Source organism: Periophthalmus magnuspinnatus, chromosome 7, assembly GCF_009829125.3.
Source record: "Periophthalmus magnuspinnatus isolate fPerMag1 chromosome 7, fPerMag1.2.pri, whole genome shotgun sequence".
NCBI classification, from domain to species: Eukaryota; Metazoa; Chordata; class Actinopteri; order Gobiiformes; family Gobiidae; genus Periophthalmus; species Periophthalmus magnuspinnatus.
In genome coordinates, this window is record NC_047132.1 from 28,804,096 (window position 1) to 28,823,226 (window position 19,131).

General features: G+C 37.0%; 1 protein-coding gene across 1 annotated transcript in view; it reads right to left on the bottom strand.

The window, feature by feature from the left end:
• LOC117373460 (contactin-3-like) overlaps positions 1–19,131 on the bottom strand; it is a 102,687-nt gene that overhangs the window by 47,967 nt on the left and 35,589 nt on the right. The window contains exons 5-8 of the mRNA XM_033969494.2: positions 17,788–17,991; positions 15,486–15,588; positions 13,728–13,912; positions 4,458–4,594 (exon numbers count right to left, since the gene is read on the bottom strand). Coding sequence (XP_033825385.1) covers positions 4,458–4,594; positions 13,728–13,912; positions 15,486–15,588; positions 17,788–17,991 — 629 coding nt within the window. The remainder of the gene's footprint in view (positions 1–4,457; positions 4,595–13,727; positions 13,913–15,485; positions 15,589–17,787; positions 17,992–19,131) is intronic.

A 19,131-nucleotide genomic window follows, 5' to 3' on the forward strand; every position in this document is an offset into this window, starting at 1 on the left:
CTTTCTTTTGAAGACAGAAAGCTGGGTTCAACTATTACTATTATTTGAAAAAAAAAAAAAAAAAAAACTTTGGATATTGTTAAATCAGTTAAATACAGGGGGGTATGAGAGTTCAATCCAAAAAACATTTCTTTAAAAAAACATAACATCGTCGGTTCAGTTTGACACTTGCAAAACCAAAAACGTATCAATTATGGTTATTAAGTTTCAGCTGGTGCGCTCTGTTTCCGAGGGTAGGCTGGATGTGCGGCTTTAAATAGTCCAACTGGAATAAAGGTGCGTGTGAAACGTCATCTGCCACAATCTCCATGTGTTAGTGTTGCCTTTAAATGAGGTCAGGTCCAAAATATTGCGTGTCCTTTTAGGTTCTTAATCCATACACGATAACAAGGCCGACGTGAAATCAATGTTTTTTAGTCTACGTTTTGTGATATTATATGTTTTTAATGCAGAAAACCTAATTGCGTGCATGCAGCAAATGTGAAAAAAACCAAAATGTGCAGCAGTTGTATTGTCTTTAGCTTGACTGAAAGGCAAATAAGGCTAGACTGACACCTAAAAGCGATATGAAAAAGACTCCTATACCATACGGCGTGTAAAACGTGTTGGTAATGACACTGGTGGCGGGAGAATGTAATTGCATCTGTCCTGTTTGAAGGCGGTTGTTAAGCTAATGGTTCGATCAGCTAATCTCAATTTAGCCTCTGTTTCTGTAATGAACCAAGAAAGAGGCACCCAGACACAATCATAAACATCATTTGCATTCTCACATAAAGGAATAGCTCTTGCTCAATGAGATTTTCACCAAACATTCGAAAGATTTGCCGGCTCTGGCAGCAGTCAGCTAAAGTCAGGCGGGGTCATACGCAGCGGTATTAAAAAGACCCACTGTGTGATATCAATCTTTTTCATTTCACAACAGAAGGGTGAATGATTACTTGTTCAGCATACAATGAAATGCACCAATTAATAAGTCTACGGCCAATAGCTGCGCTGCCAGTCAACTTACTCACTTTGATAGCGCCGTCTCTCAGGGAAAGACGTACTACCTCCAAACATATTGTGTAAGGGGACGAGACAAATCATCGCCATATGTTTTTGCTGTTTATTTACTACTTACAAAGGGAAAGCCAATGGATTATAACATTGTTTTCATAGACTCTAGATCACAATTTCATTTTACCACTGCGCAACATCGCTTTTAAGAGAGAACTAAAGTCATTTAATGTCACTGTGACTTTCTGGGACTCAGTTATCAATCCATGTCCTAAACGGCGAGTAAGTCTGTCAAAATAATCACTATTCCAGCTTATCGTTTAATATATGAAAGCTGGAAAAGGATATTTTGTGGCTAGCTATTTATCATGGGTGTATTTTCTTCGCGAAGTACGGAGATTTTTGTTATTTTAGTTGTAATACTGCAAAACTGGAGCTGTAGAGGGTTGAATAACTAACGTCTACGTCTAATTATTGGTTCGTTCTGCTGTTTATTTGTTGCAGCTCATGACTTTTAATGATCCTGTTTGTTTAAAAAATGGTTTACAAGGATTATCGTGCGTTATTGTTGTTGTGTCAGTGAAATCAAGTAGTTTCAGTATCATCGTTTGTCGCGATATTTATCTGTAGCGATATATCGTGCTTCCAAATTATTGTCTTATTGTGAGTATAAACTGAAATCTGTGGGTGTGTTGCATGCGATTTACCATTTGGAAGTGCGTTCATAGTTGGAATAAATCAGACGGGGCCTGTCACAATAACATATTTTGAAGTACATGTACAATATATTGCTGAAGTTGATATAGACGATAAACGATAATATTGAAACCAAACCATATATCACAATTATCCCCAAAAAGTATTCTAAATGTACAAAATAAAATAAATGCAAATGTAAAAATGGTTTACAAGCATTATCGTGCGTTATTGGTATTGTGTCAGTGACATAAAGTAGTTTCAATATCATCTTTTGTCACAATATTTATCTGTAGTGATATATCGTTCTTCCAAATTATTGTCTTATTGTGAGTATAAACTGAAATCTGTGGGTGTGTTGCATGCGATTTACCATTTGGAAGTGTGTTCAGAGCTGTAATAAATCAGACTAGGCCTGTCACAATTACAAATTTTGAAATGCGATATATTGCTGAAGTAAATATAGACAATAAACGATAATATCATATATAAACCAAGCTATATATCAAAATTATCACCCAAAAAGTATTCTAAATTGTAAAAAAAATAAAATAAAATAAATAATTACAATAAATAAATAACAGAAAACACCCCATTTTGCACGTTCATTCACTCACATGAGCAAAACTGCACTGCGTCTCGGCGTTTTTTGCTCCACTTTTAGCGCGTTTAGCTGTTTAGCACGAGAGCAAAAGCTTGATAAATGAGGCCCTCTGTGTTGAAATGAAAACAGCATATTGTTACAGGGATCAGATCACAGCAGGGCTAAGCAATCAATCATGTTTTAATTGTGATTTTGTTATTTTAATCGTCAAAGATCAGCTGGGGTATTTTTAATCAAGGGGCCACTAAAAGCATGTGTTTTGGAGCAGAGACTTTTTGTGTTAAACAGCAGTGAAAAAATCTGCATTGTTTAAGTTCAGGAAATTAATATTGATTTAAATTTGTTTTTTCATAAGACAAAAAAAAAAAAAATAAATATATAAAAAAAAATACAAATAAATAAATACAAAAAATATATAAAATAACAATAATAATAATAATAATACATGCATACATAAATAAATAAAAAATAAATAAATACATAAAAATAAATACATGCATAAATTAAAAAAATAAATACATACAAATAAAAAAATAATAAATAAATAAATGATATGTTTAAATTGTTGCCCATTACTAAATCATAATAATTAAAAAAAAAAACACTGTAATAATGTAAATGCCTTTCTTATGCTGCATTTTTATTAAATTACCCAAACCTCCTAAAATGAAGCTTAAATTTATCAAAACCATGCAGGAGCCAACGCATGCATCTCCGGTGGTCTGAACCAAGGTGTTCTTTTGTATTGTAAACTGCTCTGGAGATTAAGCCCATTGTCCCCTAAATCTGCAGCAGCTTTACCATGCGGCATGAATAATGAAAACAACCAGTGTCCCTATTCACAGGAAATGGACCCATCTCACAGGGACCGCACTGATCCTCCCTAAGACTGTGTAATCTGCCAAAAGGTAGCGCCAAAGGAAGACAGCTACATCCACAACTCATCACCGCCGCAGAACTCGGCACTGTAGGCTGAATAACTGCAATGTGTTTCAGCCCCAACGCTTGACAAAGTACAGAAAACGCAAGAGGAGAGATTTGGTTTTTAAATGAAATGTCAGGAGGTGGTTGAGATGGAAACTGGGCAATTTACCTTTAAAATTAGAAAGTAGAGCAATTTTGAGCAAAAAAATCAGCCCCGGAAATTACAACTCGCATAAAGCTCAATTTGCTTGTTTTAGACTTTTACTTTTCAGGAGTTAATGTGTGAGTTAAACTACAGAAGTGCAAATGTGTGGGCCCGGCCATGCATTTTAAAATACTGATGCTGGAAAATACAGATTATTGGACACAGCTGCAAGACAGATTAGATATTACATCGACTAGAAATAATTAGACAATGAGTTTTTCAAATGTTTTCGGGATCCGGGATCAAACCAGGATATGTACGTTTAAATACATAGAGTCCAGACTGGGAAAACCTCAAAAAACCTTGTGTTTAAAAAAAAAAAAAAAAAAGCTACTTAGGCGAATAATGATAATGATGAAAAATTAATATGTTTATTTTTTCTCTTTTTTTTTTTGCATTATCTCAATCAAAATATTTTCACAATGCATCAGGGATATATTTTTATGTATTTGATTTTATTTTATCAGCAAGTCCCACTGAGATTGCATCGCATTTTCACAAGAAGCCTGTGTACACGTTTAACATTTACAATTAATAAAATGCATAGTAAAATGTGCAGGACCAGAGGCTTCATTAAAACAATTACAACGCTCTGAGAAGATGACAGATATAGTGTGTTTACATTCACTTAAGGGAATTATACTGTTTAGTTTTAGCTGGTTTATGAGGTTGCTCAGTGTAGATTTGTGGTACTGCAGTGGTTTCCAGAGACCTGGTACAGTAATGATAAGAACTGAACTGAATCAGGGAGGTGAGATACTGTGGAATTTACTAAAATGTGCCTGTAAATGTCTTTTTTGAGGATGAAATATCACTGGAAATTTGAATGGAGCATAAAATTAACCACAAAAGAGCAGAAATATCGCTTTGTACATTGGTTTGGGAGATTAAACTTGATTTTGCTGTGCATTTTAACTGTTTAATTTAGAGACAATATGCTCAGTTTTGCCATATATTTCCCACCACTACTCCCACTGTAAAAATATAATGTATTTGAATATTTGGCAGTGCTGCAGACAGATGTAGACTTACCTCTGGCACCAGTGGCTGTCCGTTCTTGAGCCAGGTGTAGGAGGGTTTGGGTTTTCCGTTGGCGCGGCATTCCCAGTACAAACGCTCCTCTATGGCCAGAGCGGTGTCCTTCATGGTCTGAATCCACTGGGGTTTGGCTGTGGACACATCGTATACTGCAGTGAATACGCAGCTAAAGTGCTTTAATTTCGCTCGTCAAATGTGCACTAAAGTCAAGGCCATATCCTTAGTCTGTTGGAAAATGAATATTATTAATACTATATTTTATTGGGTTGTATAACTTATTCTGCGGAGTTTGTTCTTGAGAAGTATTTAGCCCTGACGAAGAAATCTATTTAATTAGCAATTAACATAAAATTGGAAAACATAGTGCTGAAAATGAAGGAATTTACAAACAGCTAGTTCAGGCAGTTCTCATTAGGGATTCTTGGTCTCGCTCATAAACTGTATAAAGAAGTGAATTAAGTGAGTGTGACGTCAGCAGTAGCGTTCGGCTCCAGTCAAATGAAGCTCGTCGAGGCTAACGGTTATAGCGGCGAGTTTGGAGCCAGGTTGCACATTAGGAATTCTGTCCGCGAGTATCATAGCAACCAAAGAGCCAATCTGGAGAGAGGCTGTTGAAGGTAACGCCTCTTCCCGCCTGCAGCGCTGGTTTAGCAGGGAGCGGGCGCTTAGCAACGCTGTCAATCAAACCTGTTGCTAAGGCTAGCGGGGTGACCTCAAGGATAGAAGGCGCCTGATTTATCTGTTATTAATGTTCATATCTGGATTTACGGACACAATAGCGAAATAAAAACACAAGGATCATGTAGCGCGGGTTAATACAAACATTTAAAGACCGAAACAACGAGGCTCACTGCAGGAATTACAGAGGGAGGGATGACAATTTTGCAATGGAGCCAGAGTCGATGGAGCCGGAAGCGTGCCCATGCCCCGCTTCCTATTTGGAACGTGGCGGCTAGCAGGTTAGCTATGTGCATTTATATATACCAGGGGTGTCAAACTCATTGATCCACATCAACAAAACGGTTGCTCTCAAAGGGCCAGATGTAACTGTAGGATAAATGTCACTACATTTTAATCTTGTTAAATAACCGTTTCTATAGTTATTACTCATTCAAGTTACAAATATTGCATATGGATTTGCATAGATATGAAAAAACGGCTGTTTAAATGTGTATCTAATGATAAACTGACATTTTAAAACAGTCATACCTTTTAATTTACTTTGTCACAGGCCATATAAAATGACGTGGTGGGCCGCATTTGGCCCACGGACCTTGAGTTTGACACATGTGATATATACAGTCGGAACATACCATTACATGCAGTAAACCGACAGATTCCACAGTGTATTTATTATATAATGTTGTATAATTGTAACAGCTCAGTTTTACTATTACTCGAACCCACATAAAACAAGCAAATGAATGAACACATTTAGCCCTGCTGTTTTACACTAATTAGCAAGAATCTCTTCTCTGTCAAAGTCTCTCTGAAATCTATTTTTAAGACGTTACTTTGCTCAAGACTCACTTTTCAAACAAACACAAGAATAAACAGGTGCTCTCTCCACACCCCCCTCTCTAAATCCTGAAGAATGTTTGCCCTCATTCAGAACACAATGCCTTTATTTTTCATCCTAGTTTGGCTAATTGAAAATACCCAATCAATACTAGCCCCGCAGTGAGAACACTTTTACCAAGTCAAGTCTCATCTTGAATCAAACACATTTTGCTCTGTTATTGTCTGACACATGGAGGATCTGGGATTTTCAATCAGGGCCAATAAGAATGATTCAAAGAAAACAATAAAATAAAATAAAGTACTGTCACCCATTTTGTGATTTGTTGTGTTCATACTTTACTTCCCCCTGTCATCCTTTATCAGAGGCTTACAAAACAAAATCTGCGCTTTTTATTAGCAAGTCTACAAGAGATCGACTGATATGGGTCTTTTCGTAGCCGATACCGATTGTTTAGAATCCAGAGAAATCGATGGCTGATAAACTCTGACGATATATTTGGGTCGATATGAACAGCCGATTTTGATTTTTTCCTCCAAACAATGTCATTTAAATGTACTACAAACTCACTCACTCAATCTATCTCTTTTTTATTATTATTATTATTTATGGGAAGAAAAAAACAAAAAACTATTGTACAAAACATAACAGGACTTGACAAGAGATAGAAACATGCAAAGGAGACAAAGAAACAGACAAGAAAATGATAAACCTGGTGCAAAGTATACGAAAAGGAACAGAAATAAAACAATGATCAGAGCTTGACGAGGGTTGATGGGTGGGCTGGGGGCTTACAATGAGCTAATGTTTTATTATTGAGCAGGTAAAATGAATGAATAAGTGAGTTTAGTTATGAAGTTAAAACAAATTTTGCCATTCAGTTTATTCAGTTTCAGGGTTGAGTCTCTATTCTCTTTTATTAATTTTTTCCTTTTCCTTTCTTCCTTCTTTTTTCCTCTTTTCCTTTCTTCCCCTCTCCTTCCTTTATTTATTTATTTATTTATTATATTTTTAAATTTCCAAACACTTATTTCCAGGGGTGGCGCCAGGGAGGGGGGCAGAGGGGCTTGAGGGGGCCCCAGCCTCCCCTAGAAAGGCCAACGCTCCCCTATAGCTTCTCCAAAGATGTTAACCCTACTTTCATAGCACATCTAAAAATGTTCAAATGGCAACAAAATGCAACGTGGCGAATGAGAAGAATTGCATATTAGTTTTCATAAATCACTACAGGAGCTAACTACATTTAAATTAGTTTAAAACAGCGACGCAAACATGGTAAATGGAGAAAAGTGTGCTCGCATCCACGTAAAATCCATCTCAAAATGTCAAAATTAATATGTTAAATGAACTTAGCCCCCCCATAGCTCCTCAAACCAAAAAATCTCTAGCGCCGCCCCTGCTTATGTCGCAAAATGGATTCAGTATACGCAGTTTCCCCGTGTGTACACATTTGCTTGACCTTTGCAAGTTACTAAAATGTAAATACACAAGCAAGAACATTAGCGATTCAGATATGACTTAAACAAGCACCCGAACTGTTCCGATACGTCTTGTGTGTGCATAAGGTTGCGGTAATTAACTGATTTACACTGCGTATCAATTATATGTATGTGCACTTGTCCCCTTAAGAGTAGTATTGGGACTATTCCCGGTTACTGTAGACAAGGCTATCAATTCATGAGACAGTGACCCACATAAACTGTATAGTGCTGTACCCTGGGGCCCTGACTCACTTTATGGGCGACACTAATCTAAATGAGCATTTTCTTAGACAACTGAATACTACAGGGGGCCGTTAAAAGTACACAGACAATTGCGGGTCTCCTCAAAGTACTGCCTTGTGTAAACTCCATCATTGAAATGTGTTTTGCACCTCGTGGCGACTGAGCAGAGAGCACTATGAAAGTAAAAGGGTTTTCAATTGCAACCTTCCTCAGCACTCAAAGAATAACCTCTCACCTCGAGTCAGAAAGTTATAAACTACAACTATGGCCTTTGTGCGTTCACCTGTCACACGTAGACTTACTGGTGACCACTTTATTAGGAGCGAGGAACTATTCCATGTCTGTAAAAACAACTGCCCAAGTCCTCTCCAGAGACATATTGAGTATTTTAACAAAAACATTGGAGGACTGACCCTTTCATTGCAGGGTTAGGGTCGAATGGCGAAGAGTTTTTTTTTCCGCTTTGTTGTAAACTTTTGTGTTCTTGCCTTCCCTACAGCTAAAACCCGCTGTGTTTGACTGCGGCTGATGTGGGTGGGATTTGGAGGAGAGTTAAAAGTGCAGGTGCTGACCTCAGAGCTGCATAGTTACTATCAGCGGGTAGAGGAAGGAGTCTATCACTATTCCACATGTCCACTCGGCGAAGACCCTAAAACGATTCTTTCACAAAACCCCCGTCTCTAGATGTTTCGGTGATAACTCTCTAATTAACGAGGCATGGACTTGTAGCGTAACTGCATCAAATCTGCGCGCTCTTTGAAACTACATGAAATATAACGTCCTTTAGATTTGATTTATAGCTGTGCAATTAATAAAATTCAATCGAGATCAAGATTCACTCATTTCTAATTATCAATGATCAGCTCGGGTGTTTTTAATTAAGGCGTCTACAGCCAGTTTTCCGTCAGTAAAAGCATGCGGTTTGGAGCAGTTTTCCAACTCTGGAGAAAGAAATATTACTGTTTTTGTGTTAAATGTCACTTTGAAAGACATTTTTATTTGTATTTTCATATTTGCCCTTTCCTAATTTGAAAATATTGTCCAAAAACCGACTCTGTTTGGTCTGTACCCAGCTATGACAACGTAACAGCCACTTTTTACAACCAATTGCGGAAGAAAAGTTCGACGCTAAACGATAATATTGAAGCGAACAATTTATGCCACTGATACAATGACCCAAGAGTAGAATTATCCCCAAAAAATATTCTAAATGTAACGGCAAAAGTAGAATGAAACACTTTGGTAGCTAAAATCTAACTCTAAAACAGGAAAAATAACAATAAGACCTAGTTCTGAACATGTTAAGCATTAGACTAAGTGATTTTTGTCGCTCTTGAAGCCGATGGTCACAACAAGATAAAAAAAAAAAAAGTAGCTATGGCAACATTAGATATCAGCAGAGTCAGGACGTCACACAAAAAGATTGATATGCCTCGTATCTCGTGTCAGAAATTGATTAGCTGTGCATAGCCACGACTTGATTAGCTTAATTAATATGAGAGTGAGAAGCAGAGAGCGGAGAGAGATGTTGACTAAGATGTTGCTAAGTGTTTATGCAAAAATAAACTATCACGGGAGAGACTTAGCCTAATCAATGTAGTAATCTGACTTGAGACTGTGAGAGGGAGTTGGCACTTGGGTTAAAAGCTTTTCTGCAGTTTTTCTGAGGCGGTACGGCAGCAGAGCGCAGTGTTCTGGGCTGTGCTCCTAAGTCGCTCAGTGTGTGGGAAGAGAAAATGTGGATAATGCTACAGATCGGAGCTGGTGGGGAAGTCACTGGGGGCTTTCTCATTTGGTTTAGACTGATAAAACTATGTAATCCAATAGAAAGTGTTACGCCGCCACACCAACAAATTAGAATATCGAGGAAGGCAGCACATTTCAGTATTCAGTAAGTGATGCACATGCAGGATGCTGTTAGTATAACTGCTCCATGTCTGTGCTAATAAAAATCACAGGCCTCGCTTAACGAAAACAACAGACTGCGAAAGGGATGAGACAAGAGCTCGTGCCACAAGATTTATCAAGATAAAACTGACACAAAAAACTAAACTGTTACAGCACTATTGTCATTATTATTATTATTATTATTATTATTGTTATTATTATTATTATTATTATTGAATAGGAAGCTTAAACAGTATTTAATTTATGTTCTAATGGAGGTGGGGTGGGATTTAATAGGTTTAATAAAAAAAATGCAATGAGAAAATTATTATTATTATTATTATTATTATTTTTATTTTTATTATTATTATTATTATTATTATTGTATTTGTTTATTTATTTTTATTTTATTATTTTTTTCAGGCAGATTAATAACACAAAAAGTCAGTACACATGTATCCAGTACACTTAATACACATTTCACATATTTTTTTCTTATTAAAGTTCAAAAAGGAATGGGAAAAAGAAAACGTATTAAAGCCCACCGTAGTAGTAGTAGTAGTAGTAGTCGTAGTAGTAATAGTAGTAGTAGTAGTAGTAGTAGTAGTAGTAGTAGCAATATTCATTCATTCATTCATTTTATTACTATATTTATTTATTTATTTATTCTTTTTCTTAACCTGATTAATGAACCTGGGAGTCGGGGGCTATAGGTCCTGGGGTGGGGCAGGTTTAGGGTGGGATGGGGTGATGTGTGGTAGTGGTGAAATACTTCCTTCATGCACATATGTGATACTTAGTCTGTGTCAAATCAAATATGTATTTATTGTATGCCAAATAAAACCCTTTCACCCAAGAATCACCATTATCACCATTTCCCCTATGTTTTTACATTTGGACTGGACAAAAAAGGGTTAATGCTGATAAGTATTAACCCTTGTCTTACAGAGAATTAGAGAATTTGAATGATTTATTTATTAATTTTTTACAAAATTGCAAAATATGAATTGAAATAATGCCCACGATCAAAAATACCTTCATGTTCTCCAGGCCACTGCTGTAGCTGTTCTTAAACTATGGTCTTTGTAAATCATATCATGAATTTAAAGAGGGCATATTGTGCAAAATCGACTTTCTACCATGTTACAACATTTGAGACATGAGATTTCAAATGTCATCTATGCATGTTTGAGTAATTTAGCGATCTCTCCAGGGCGCTATTTGAAACCTCCTTAGTGTTAGCTGTACGAGTCTGGCCAATGCTCAACCCACACGCCGACATCACCCGGGCTCCCACACGGCCATTTTACAGGAATATACAAAAGAATTAGACAAAACGATACACTGTACTGTGATTGTGATGCTCTGAAGGGGGAGCGACTTAGCACGTAGAGCAAAGGAAGGTCTCAGAGTGTCCAAAATGAAACTTAAGAAACTTTCAGCTATGTATTTATTGCAGCTCATGTTTTTTTTAAATTATACTGTATATTTAGAACATTTTTTTTTGCATAATTCTGCTTTATGTTCAATAGTATATCGCACTTCAAAATTTGTTATCATGACTGGACTAGTTTTCAGCAAATATAGCGTTTTCAAACCAAAAAAATATAACATGGCGATCTAAATATGTAATTGCAATTAATAACCCCCATAGAAGTGTAATACTCCCTCTTCATAGACGTTTTGTGCGTTCGTTTTACACATTGATTCACGGGTCTTAAGATGCTCTGTTTTGTTTGTATTTTTCATCTTTATTACACCTGAAATGGAAGGAATGGAATGTTCTTTAATTATGAGGTGCTTTTATGTGGTTTAAGAGGAAGCTCAATATATAATTTTTTTTCAAACTCAATTTATTTTTCTTTCTCAATTTAAAAAAAGCTCAAACTTTAATTACATCAAAAGTTTACTGTTGAACAAATAGCACCATTATGTCACTGAAGAATAAGAGGGAAGTCAACTTTTGATGTAAGCTCAAGTCTGTTACAATACATTCCTTTTTCCTCACAGAACAGCTGTCAAAATAATTAGCTTTCGGTATCAACAAATATAGTTCAAAATGTTTCTCCCGTTCGGTCGCCTTTGGCCGCCTTTGTCTTCTTCATGTTAAGTTCAAAGACTATGAACAGTTTGCACACTCTGAAGTTGTGTTTGTTTTCTTTTTCTTCCAATATTTTTTAAACCTTTGTCACATGTCAGTTAATGTCACAAGCCAAATGCCAGAATGCGGAACCTTTGTATAACAGATCCAACTGTTTATCACCACTAGCCTATTTGGAAGTAGTAGTGGAATAACAGCATGGCTTTCATTATTATGTTGTTTTAGTTTGTAAATGCACAAGCCATATTTTGTATATTTCTAAGAAATAGGGTAAAACTGGTTAAAAGTACCTTAAAAAGTACTTTAAAACTTACGAATTACTAGTACTAGCACTCTCCACCTTACCTCCCTCCAAAGTCACAAAAATATCACACACACACACACAACACAGTCTTGTCACATACAATTGTAAATGGCTGTTATATCTACAAACCATGTTATGTCCAAGTTGGTCTGTCTTGGTGTGTCTTGTTTTGTCTTACTATGTCTTGGTATGTCTTGTTTTGTCTTGTATGTCTTGTTTTGTCTTACTATGTCTTGGTATGTCTTGTTTTGTCTTGCATGTCTTGTTTTGTCTTACTATGTCTTGGTATGTCTTGTTTTGTCTTACTATGTCTTAGTATGTCTTGTTTTGTCTTATTTTGTCTTGGTATGTCTTGTTTTGTATCGGTATGTCTTGTTTTGTCTTGGTATGTCTTGTTTTGTCTTGGTATGTCTCGTTTTGTCTTGTATGTCTTGTTTTGTCTTACTATGTCTTAGTATGTCTTGTTTTGTCTTATTTTGTCTTGGTATGTCTTGTTTTGTATCGGTATGTCTTGTTTTGTCTTGGTATGTCTTATTTTGTCTTGGTATGTCTCGTTTTGTCTTACTATGTCTTGTTTTGTCTTACTATGTCTTAGTATGTCTTGTTTTGTCTCACTATGTCTTGGTATGTCTTGTTTTGTCTTGTATGTCTTGTTTTGTCTCACTATGTCTTGGTATGTCTTGTTTTGTCTTGTATGTCTTGGTATGTCTTGGTATGTCTTGGTATGTCTTGTTTTGTCTTGGTTTGTCTTTTGTCACTTTATTTGTCTGTCTTGCATTAAATAAATAAAGAAAAAACTTAAAAAAGGCGTGATCATCAACAAAAAAGGCGAATTACGTGAATTTTCTGGTGGGATTGGTTTGCCACCTGCTTGTCTCTATGGAGCTGTCGCTTTGCCTCGAACGTCCTGCAATATGGTTTGAAACGTCTTCATAAAAACAAGCAGGAGACATCGACACAACCAAACCAAGTTAATGTCGGTGTAATCCCTCAGGCGTCTGGGTATGATCCATAGTAAAAGAAAAATGTATAACGATCAACTGGACAAAAAGCTGTAAAAGTTCCTACAACTTTCGGTCCAGTTGACAGATTTGATTAGCTTTTTCTTTCACTATAAACCAAACTGATGCATCTTTGCTTGAAATGTTCACCAATATGGCTTTAAATGTATCCATCTTCATAAAAACAAGCACGTTTTTTGGCAGGTTCACCACCACACTGAGTTACTGTGGAGAGGCGAGCCCACACATAGTACTTCTGCGCCATAAAAGAATCTGTAATCTGTAATTTAATGCCATACTGGGGAATATTCCAGACAAAGCAATGACTTCTATAAAGAGACAAGCAGTCCCTTCACTATAAAAGCTACACAGTGAACCTTTAACAGAATTTAAAACCATATGCCAGTGACTCATTATTGACTTTTACATGATTATACACTACATTCAGGAAATACTGCACGCACAAATTTGTGAATTGTAATGGCATTTCAAATTGTGAAGGTATCACAAAAGCCTAATTAATAATCTCGAAAAAGTGTGATTTGAGGAGAAAAGGTTGCACAGTGTTCCAATAAAACCTCCCCATGTGCCGTGTAAATATTGAGGGGCTGGCATTAATGGGCGTTATCACAAAGCACAACATTATGCAGCAGAAGAAAATTTACATAATTCTGTGCAAAAGCCAGTGTTAAATGAAAGTCTGTGATCTTAGGAGGAACAGTGCTTACCGTAAAAGGCCAGTTTACCGGTGGCTATGTTTTTGCCCATCTTGTTCTCCGCCACGCACTCGTAGCCTCCGGTATCGTCCTGCTGAAAGCTCGGGATCTCCAGAACTGCGTTGGAGTATTTCATCTTGACTTTGCTCGGAAACGGGACGCCATTTGCTCTTTTCCAGGTGATTTCTGGTACAGGACTTTAGAAAAAAAACAACAAAAAAACAAGAACAAGAAAGCAGAAGTTAGGTGCTACGCTATAGCTAAGGGTTCATGCCAGTGTTAGCGTCATGAGCGGGTGTGTAAAGATTATTCTGTTAATCGATAATCGTGATAGTTCAGGTCAGAATATACGGTATTTTCAGGACTATAAATCGCTCTGGAGTATAAGTCGCACCAGCAAAAAAATGCATAATAATGAAGAAAAAAAACATAAGTCGCACTGGACTATAAGCCACGTTTTTTGGGGAAATTTATTTTAAAAATCCGAGTCCAAGAACAGACATTTTATCTTTAAAGGTAAGTTATATAATAAAATAGAGAACAACAGGCTGAATATCAGTACAGCACGCTAACGTAACACATTTATATTTATTCAGCTACATGAAGTATAGACAGAACTGAACACGTGTCTGGTTTGTTAACGTCAGATATTAACAGTTAATCAGATAAATAAAGAATAAAAAACAAGCAACAAGTTTACTCTCGCACTCCAAGTCACTAAATCCATTGAAAACTTCATCTTCGTCGTTCCTGAACAACTCTGCCAACTCTGGAGGAAGTTACGCTTTCCACTTCCTCTTCTGCGTGGCTTCATCAGACTCAGCAGAATACAATTTTCTTTTAAGGGCATGAACAAAAGTCTTTCTGAAATGTTTTTTAAATTACCGTAACGTTGAAATTTAAATTTTTCAGTGGTACAGGAGGAGTAGATACTGGTACACAAGCCTAGAGTGCCGTTGCGTGTATATACTCAGATACGTCGCATATAGTATAAGTCGCATCCCCGGTCAAACTATTGAAAAATGTGCGATTTATAGTCCAGAAAACACGGTAATTGGAACAAAAAATACAACAATACCCCAAAAATGTAAAATAATTGTAAAGTGCTTTTAATCTGGCTGTTTGTCACATTCACTTTTTCATATAGAAAGATTCAAAAAGCTAGTTGCACACTACAGGAATGGTGACGTATTAGACAGTAGCGTTTGCCCACCTATCCGAAGGTTGGCGGTTTGAATCCCACTCTCAACATAAACGTTGTTGTTTGATTGGTCACATCCACTGACCCATAAGTTGGTGACGTAATTCTAGCGTCCACAGATAAACGCTGTTGTTGTGTCCTTGGACGAGACATTTAACTTGCCCCCGGTGTCTGCGTGAACTTGTGTCTGAATACACATCTGAATCGGTGAGTGTTTTTTTCTTGATGTAAACCGCTTTTGAATGTCTTGAAGGTGGAAAAAAGCGCTGTATAAAAATCGGACCAATTACATTTTAGACCATAGGAGGCTTTCAAGTTGAAGCAAATCACATCAACTACAAAATATTACATTGCTGCTGCTGCTGTTGGTGTTTTTTTTCTAATGCCCAAAGAGCCTATTCACAACATTGATTTATTTGTTCAGGGCAGTTTGCCAATCCATTGTTAAAAAGCAGCTCAGACTAGTTTGCAACGCAGTCAGGATACGAAAAATAATTGCCTTGTTAGTGACTGTATCAAAATTTGGTTATTTTTAGCTTGCATTAAAGTCATGAAGAATTCCTACTCACTTTCCAAGGGCGAAACACTCCAGCGTAACCGTTGATCCTTTAGCGGCTGATACATTGTCTGGAAAATTAACTTCTATTTTGGGCTCGTATTCACCCATCACTCCTGTGCAAATAAAGAAATAAGCAGGAAAAACTCGTTCAGCTTTGCATTATTCATGAGTTACATGCAATACCGCCTGCATCATGGACCAAAACAATAGTGTAGTCAAACTAACAGGGGTAGAAATAAGAGACGCACGCGCTTACAATCCTCTGGTGGGCAAAAGCAAAGTAAAGTGGAGCGTTGCTTTAAATGTGCAACCACCCAAGAGCACCCGGGTATCAGCGAGAAATAATTCAAAAATCTCGTCTTGGTGGGTTACAGTGGGAGCATTTCAGCCGTTGATTTCATTTTTCAATAGCTGAGTGGGCCGTTCTAACAGTGCATTTGTATTAGTATTCCGAATGTGGAGCCCGGGATGTGGAAGTGATGCTGCAGGATTTGAATGTATGCTACAACATGAACGCCAAAACACAACTGGTTAAGCCACAAGAACACTCAATGTAATGGTCCAATGGCGTATGGCTTATGGTTTATTCATTTCGAAGGCAATCTTTATTCACTCCTTCTATGAGAGCGTAACAGTGAAAAGAATAACAGCGCGCGGAGAAAGCTTTTAAAGGGAAATTCAAAGAACGCCGAGTCAGCAAAGAGGAGATTTGGAGGCTTTGTTTGCTGGCCTACATTTAAGCGTAACTGTTTACTTACAGGCATTAGAAGACTGCAGGTCCGGAGAATGGAAGAGGGAGGAGGAGGAGGAGGAGGAGGAGGAGGAGGAGGACTCGCTCTCCGGCCAATTTTTGATAAATAAATGCACTTAAAGGGACACTGCCTGATTATTACCCTCTGATTTTTGCCGGTACCTGCTGCATTTACCACATCAGTTCTCTCAGTCAAAAAGCTCAGATATTGCAGGTAATGGACTGTTGGAAACCGCGTATTTAATCACTTCAGCAGACACAACAGCTTATTTTCTAAGAATAAATAAGCAGTTGAAACAGCCGGAGTAAGATTATTCTCAGATAACTGAAGTATATTGGCAAAATGTCATACTGTTTGTGCGTAGATGAGTTTAGGAACGAAAATGAACCATCGCTATTAGAGAACGAACAATATGGGTTTTTCATGACTGGTGCCGACACCGATTGTTTAGAATTAGCTCGATATTTTTGGACTGATATGATATGAGCCGATTTGGACTATTTTCCTCGATATTCGTGACAATCGGCGACAACAATAATGGCCAGAATGTTCCGAAAAAAAGCTATTTATCCATAATATTCTCCACTAGATAGCAGTTGTTTTCACTGATAAAATACAATTACATAAAAGTTGTTTAAACGTAGAATTTATCACAATTAATGATTATAATTTGAACGTTATGTATATTATCGTTTGTTAGGAAAGACAATCCTTCACTGAACAGGAATGGGGGCCTCAGACATCATTTAGCGCTATCTATAACTTCATTTTTAAAGCCAAAGAGAACAAAGAGAACAAAGAGAACAACAAAGCTAGCCAGGATGTTAACAGGCGTGAAATCACTCATTAGGGGCTTGAATGACTATGCTGCACAGTGCACACTTACGGTAGCACAATAGGCCTAGTCTACAAACCATAAACAATAGTTGTTTTGAGTTTCAGTGCAGTTAACTCCTCCTTTCGGATAAACATAAGGCAGTGTCCAGGAGTAATCTGACCAGAACTGAAGAAACGGCAGAAACGTCTTCGCTCTTACAACGTTTTGTCCAGCTGACAGATTTTATTTTTCATTTGCTATGGATCAGACCTGGACGACTGAGGGATTACACAGATATTAACGTCAATTGCAATTATTTTAGCCATGATAATCGCGACACAAAATTTCAATATCGTGCCAGACCTAACCACAAACCTTTCAGAGAGCAGTGGAACACATTTAGTGCAGTTATCTCTTTGTATTTAAGCGTTAATATAAAGCTTTGTGCGTGTGTTCTAGGCAGAAAATCCACCAAAGCAAAATATCGGAGTGTGCTGGAGATTTAAGAGCGTTTTCTGATTCGCTAAAAAGTCCAAATATCGGCTCGATTTACTGGATTTACTGTCTGTCTCTAGTCGCTATTACTGTTTTCAATACATCTTAACTAAAAACTGTAAATCCTGTCCTAAAAAAAATCCTAAATTTCCTAAATCCTGCACCAATCCACCATTTTAACTAAAGCCACTACGATCAACAAGAATAGTGTTTTTAATAATTAATAGAGCAACAAAAAACAGTCTCACCGTCAGTCCTGAGGATCAAAGATGTGGGCGAACTTTGAACTTTGCCCTTTGTCACGCTGTTCATGACCACACAGGTGTAGTTGCCCACGTCTGACGGCTCCACCTTGGAAATGTAAAGGTTTCCAGTCTGCTGCGACACAAACCGACGATTGTCTTGCTGAACAAAGTATGGGTACTCGTTGAACACCCATGCATATGTTAGGTCTGAGGAGGGGAAAAAAAATAGATTTTACTGCACATGTACATCAAGGAAGCGTAATTATACAGATATCACAATCAGGAGTTATCGTGCGCACATTTTCTTTGCATTTTGGGAGATATTTTGTCATTTTTAGTGGATATTTTGTCATTTTGCGATAAGATCTGAGCTGTAGACGGTTGAACAAATAACTTTTATCACTCGCTATAGAAACAAACTCATACTTACATGTTATTCTGCTGTTTATCTATTGCACATCATGTTCTTTTAACCATATTGTACATTTATAATAGTTTTTTTGCGAGGTATCACTTTGAATAGTTTGAATATTACTGCTTATCTATATGTCTATATTTAATTCCACAATATATCATGCTTCAATTGACAGGTATACATAAATAATACTTCTATTTTTTACAGTTTGTGTATGTACTCTCCTGTTTAAGAATGCAGAATACAAATCTCGGTGTAGTATTAGAGGAGCTGTTGATGAGTTCGATGTGTCGTATATTAACAAACGGTTGTCTGTTCTTTAAATGAGGCTGTAAATCATCAGGCAACTGAACCAAGAGCCTCGAACTCAACATTATCTTTATTTATTACCTTTATTTTTTACAGTTTTGTCGAGTACAGTTTCGGTATCAATCCAAATATTTCACGTTTTAACATTTGCAGTTCGTATTTATGATGAAAAAAAGTAGAGATCGTCCAGTATGTTTTGTTTTTTGTTTTTTGTCTTTTGTTTTTTCATAGTTGACGTCGATACCGGTTGTTTAGAAAAGAGAGAAACTAATAGTCGATAAGATCTGCTGATTGTTTGGGCTGATATATAGGGCCGATTTAGATTATTTTCCCCAAATTATGTTAAATTATGTTAAATTTATTACAAGACCTTTTTTTTTTAACCACAAACCTATTAGAGAACTGTGCAGACGCATTTTGTGCAGCCATCTCTTCATGTCAAAGTGTTAAAATAAAGCTTTGTGTGTTTTCTTGCACATCTCCCACATGTTAGAGCCACATGAACCATCTCACACTCTGAGGACTCCAGGGACCGGCCTCCTGCTGGTCCCAGAGTCAGGACTAAACATGGAGAATCAGCATTTCAGTTTTATGCAGCTTAAACATTCCTCCTGAAGATGTGG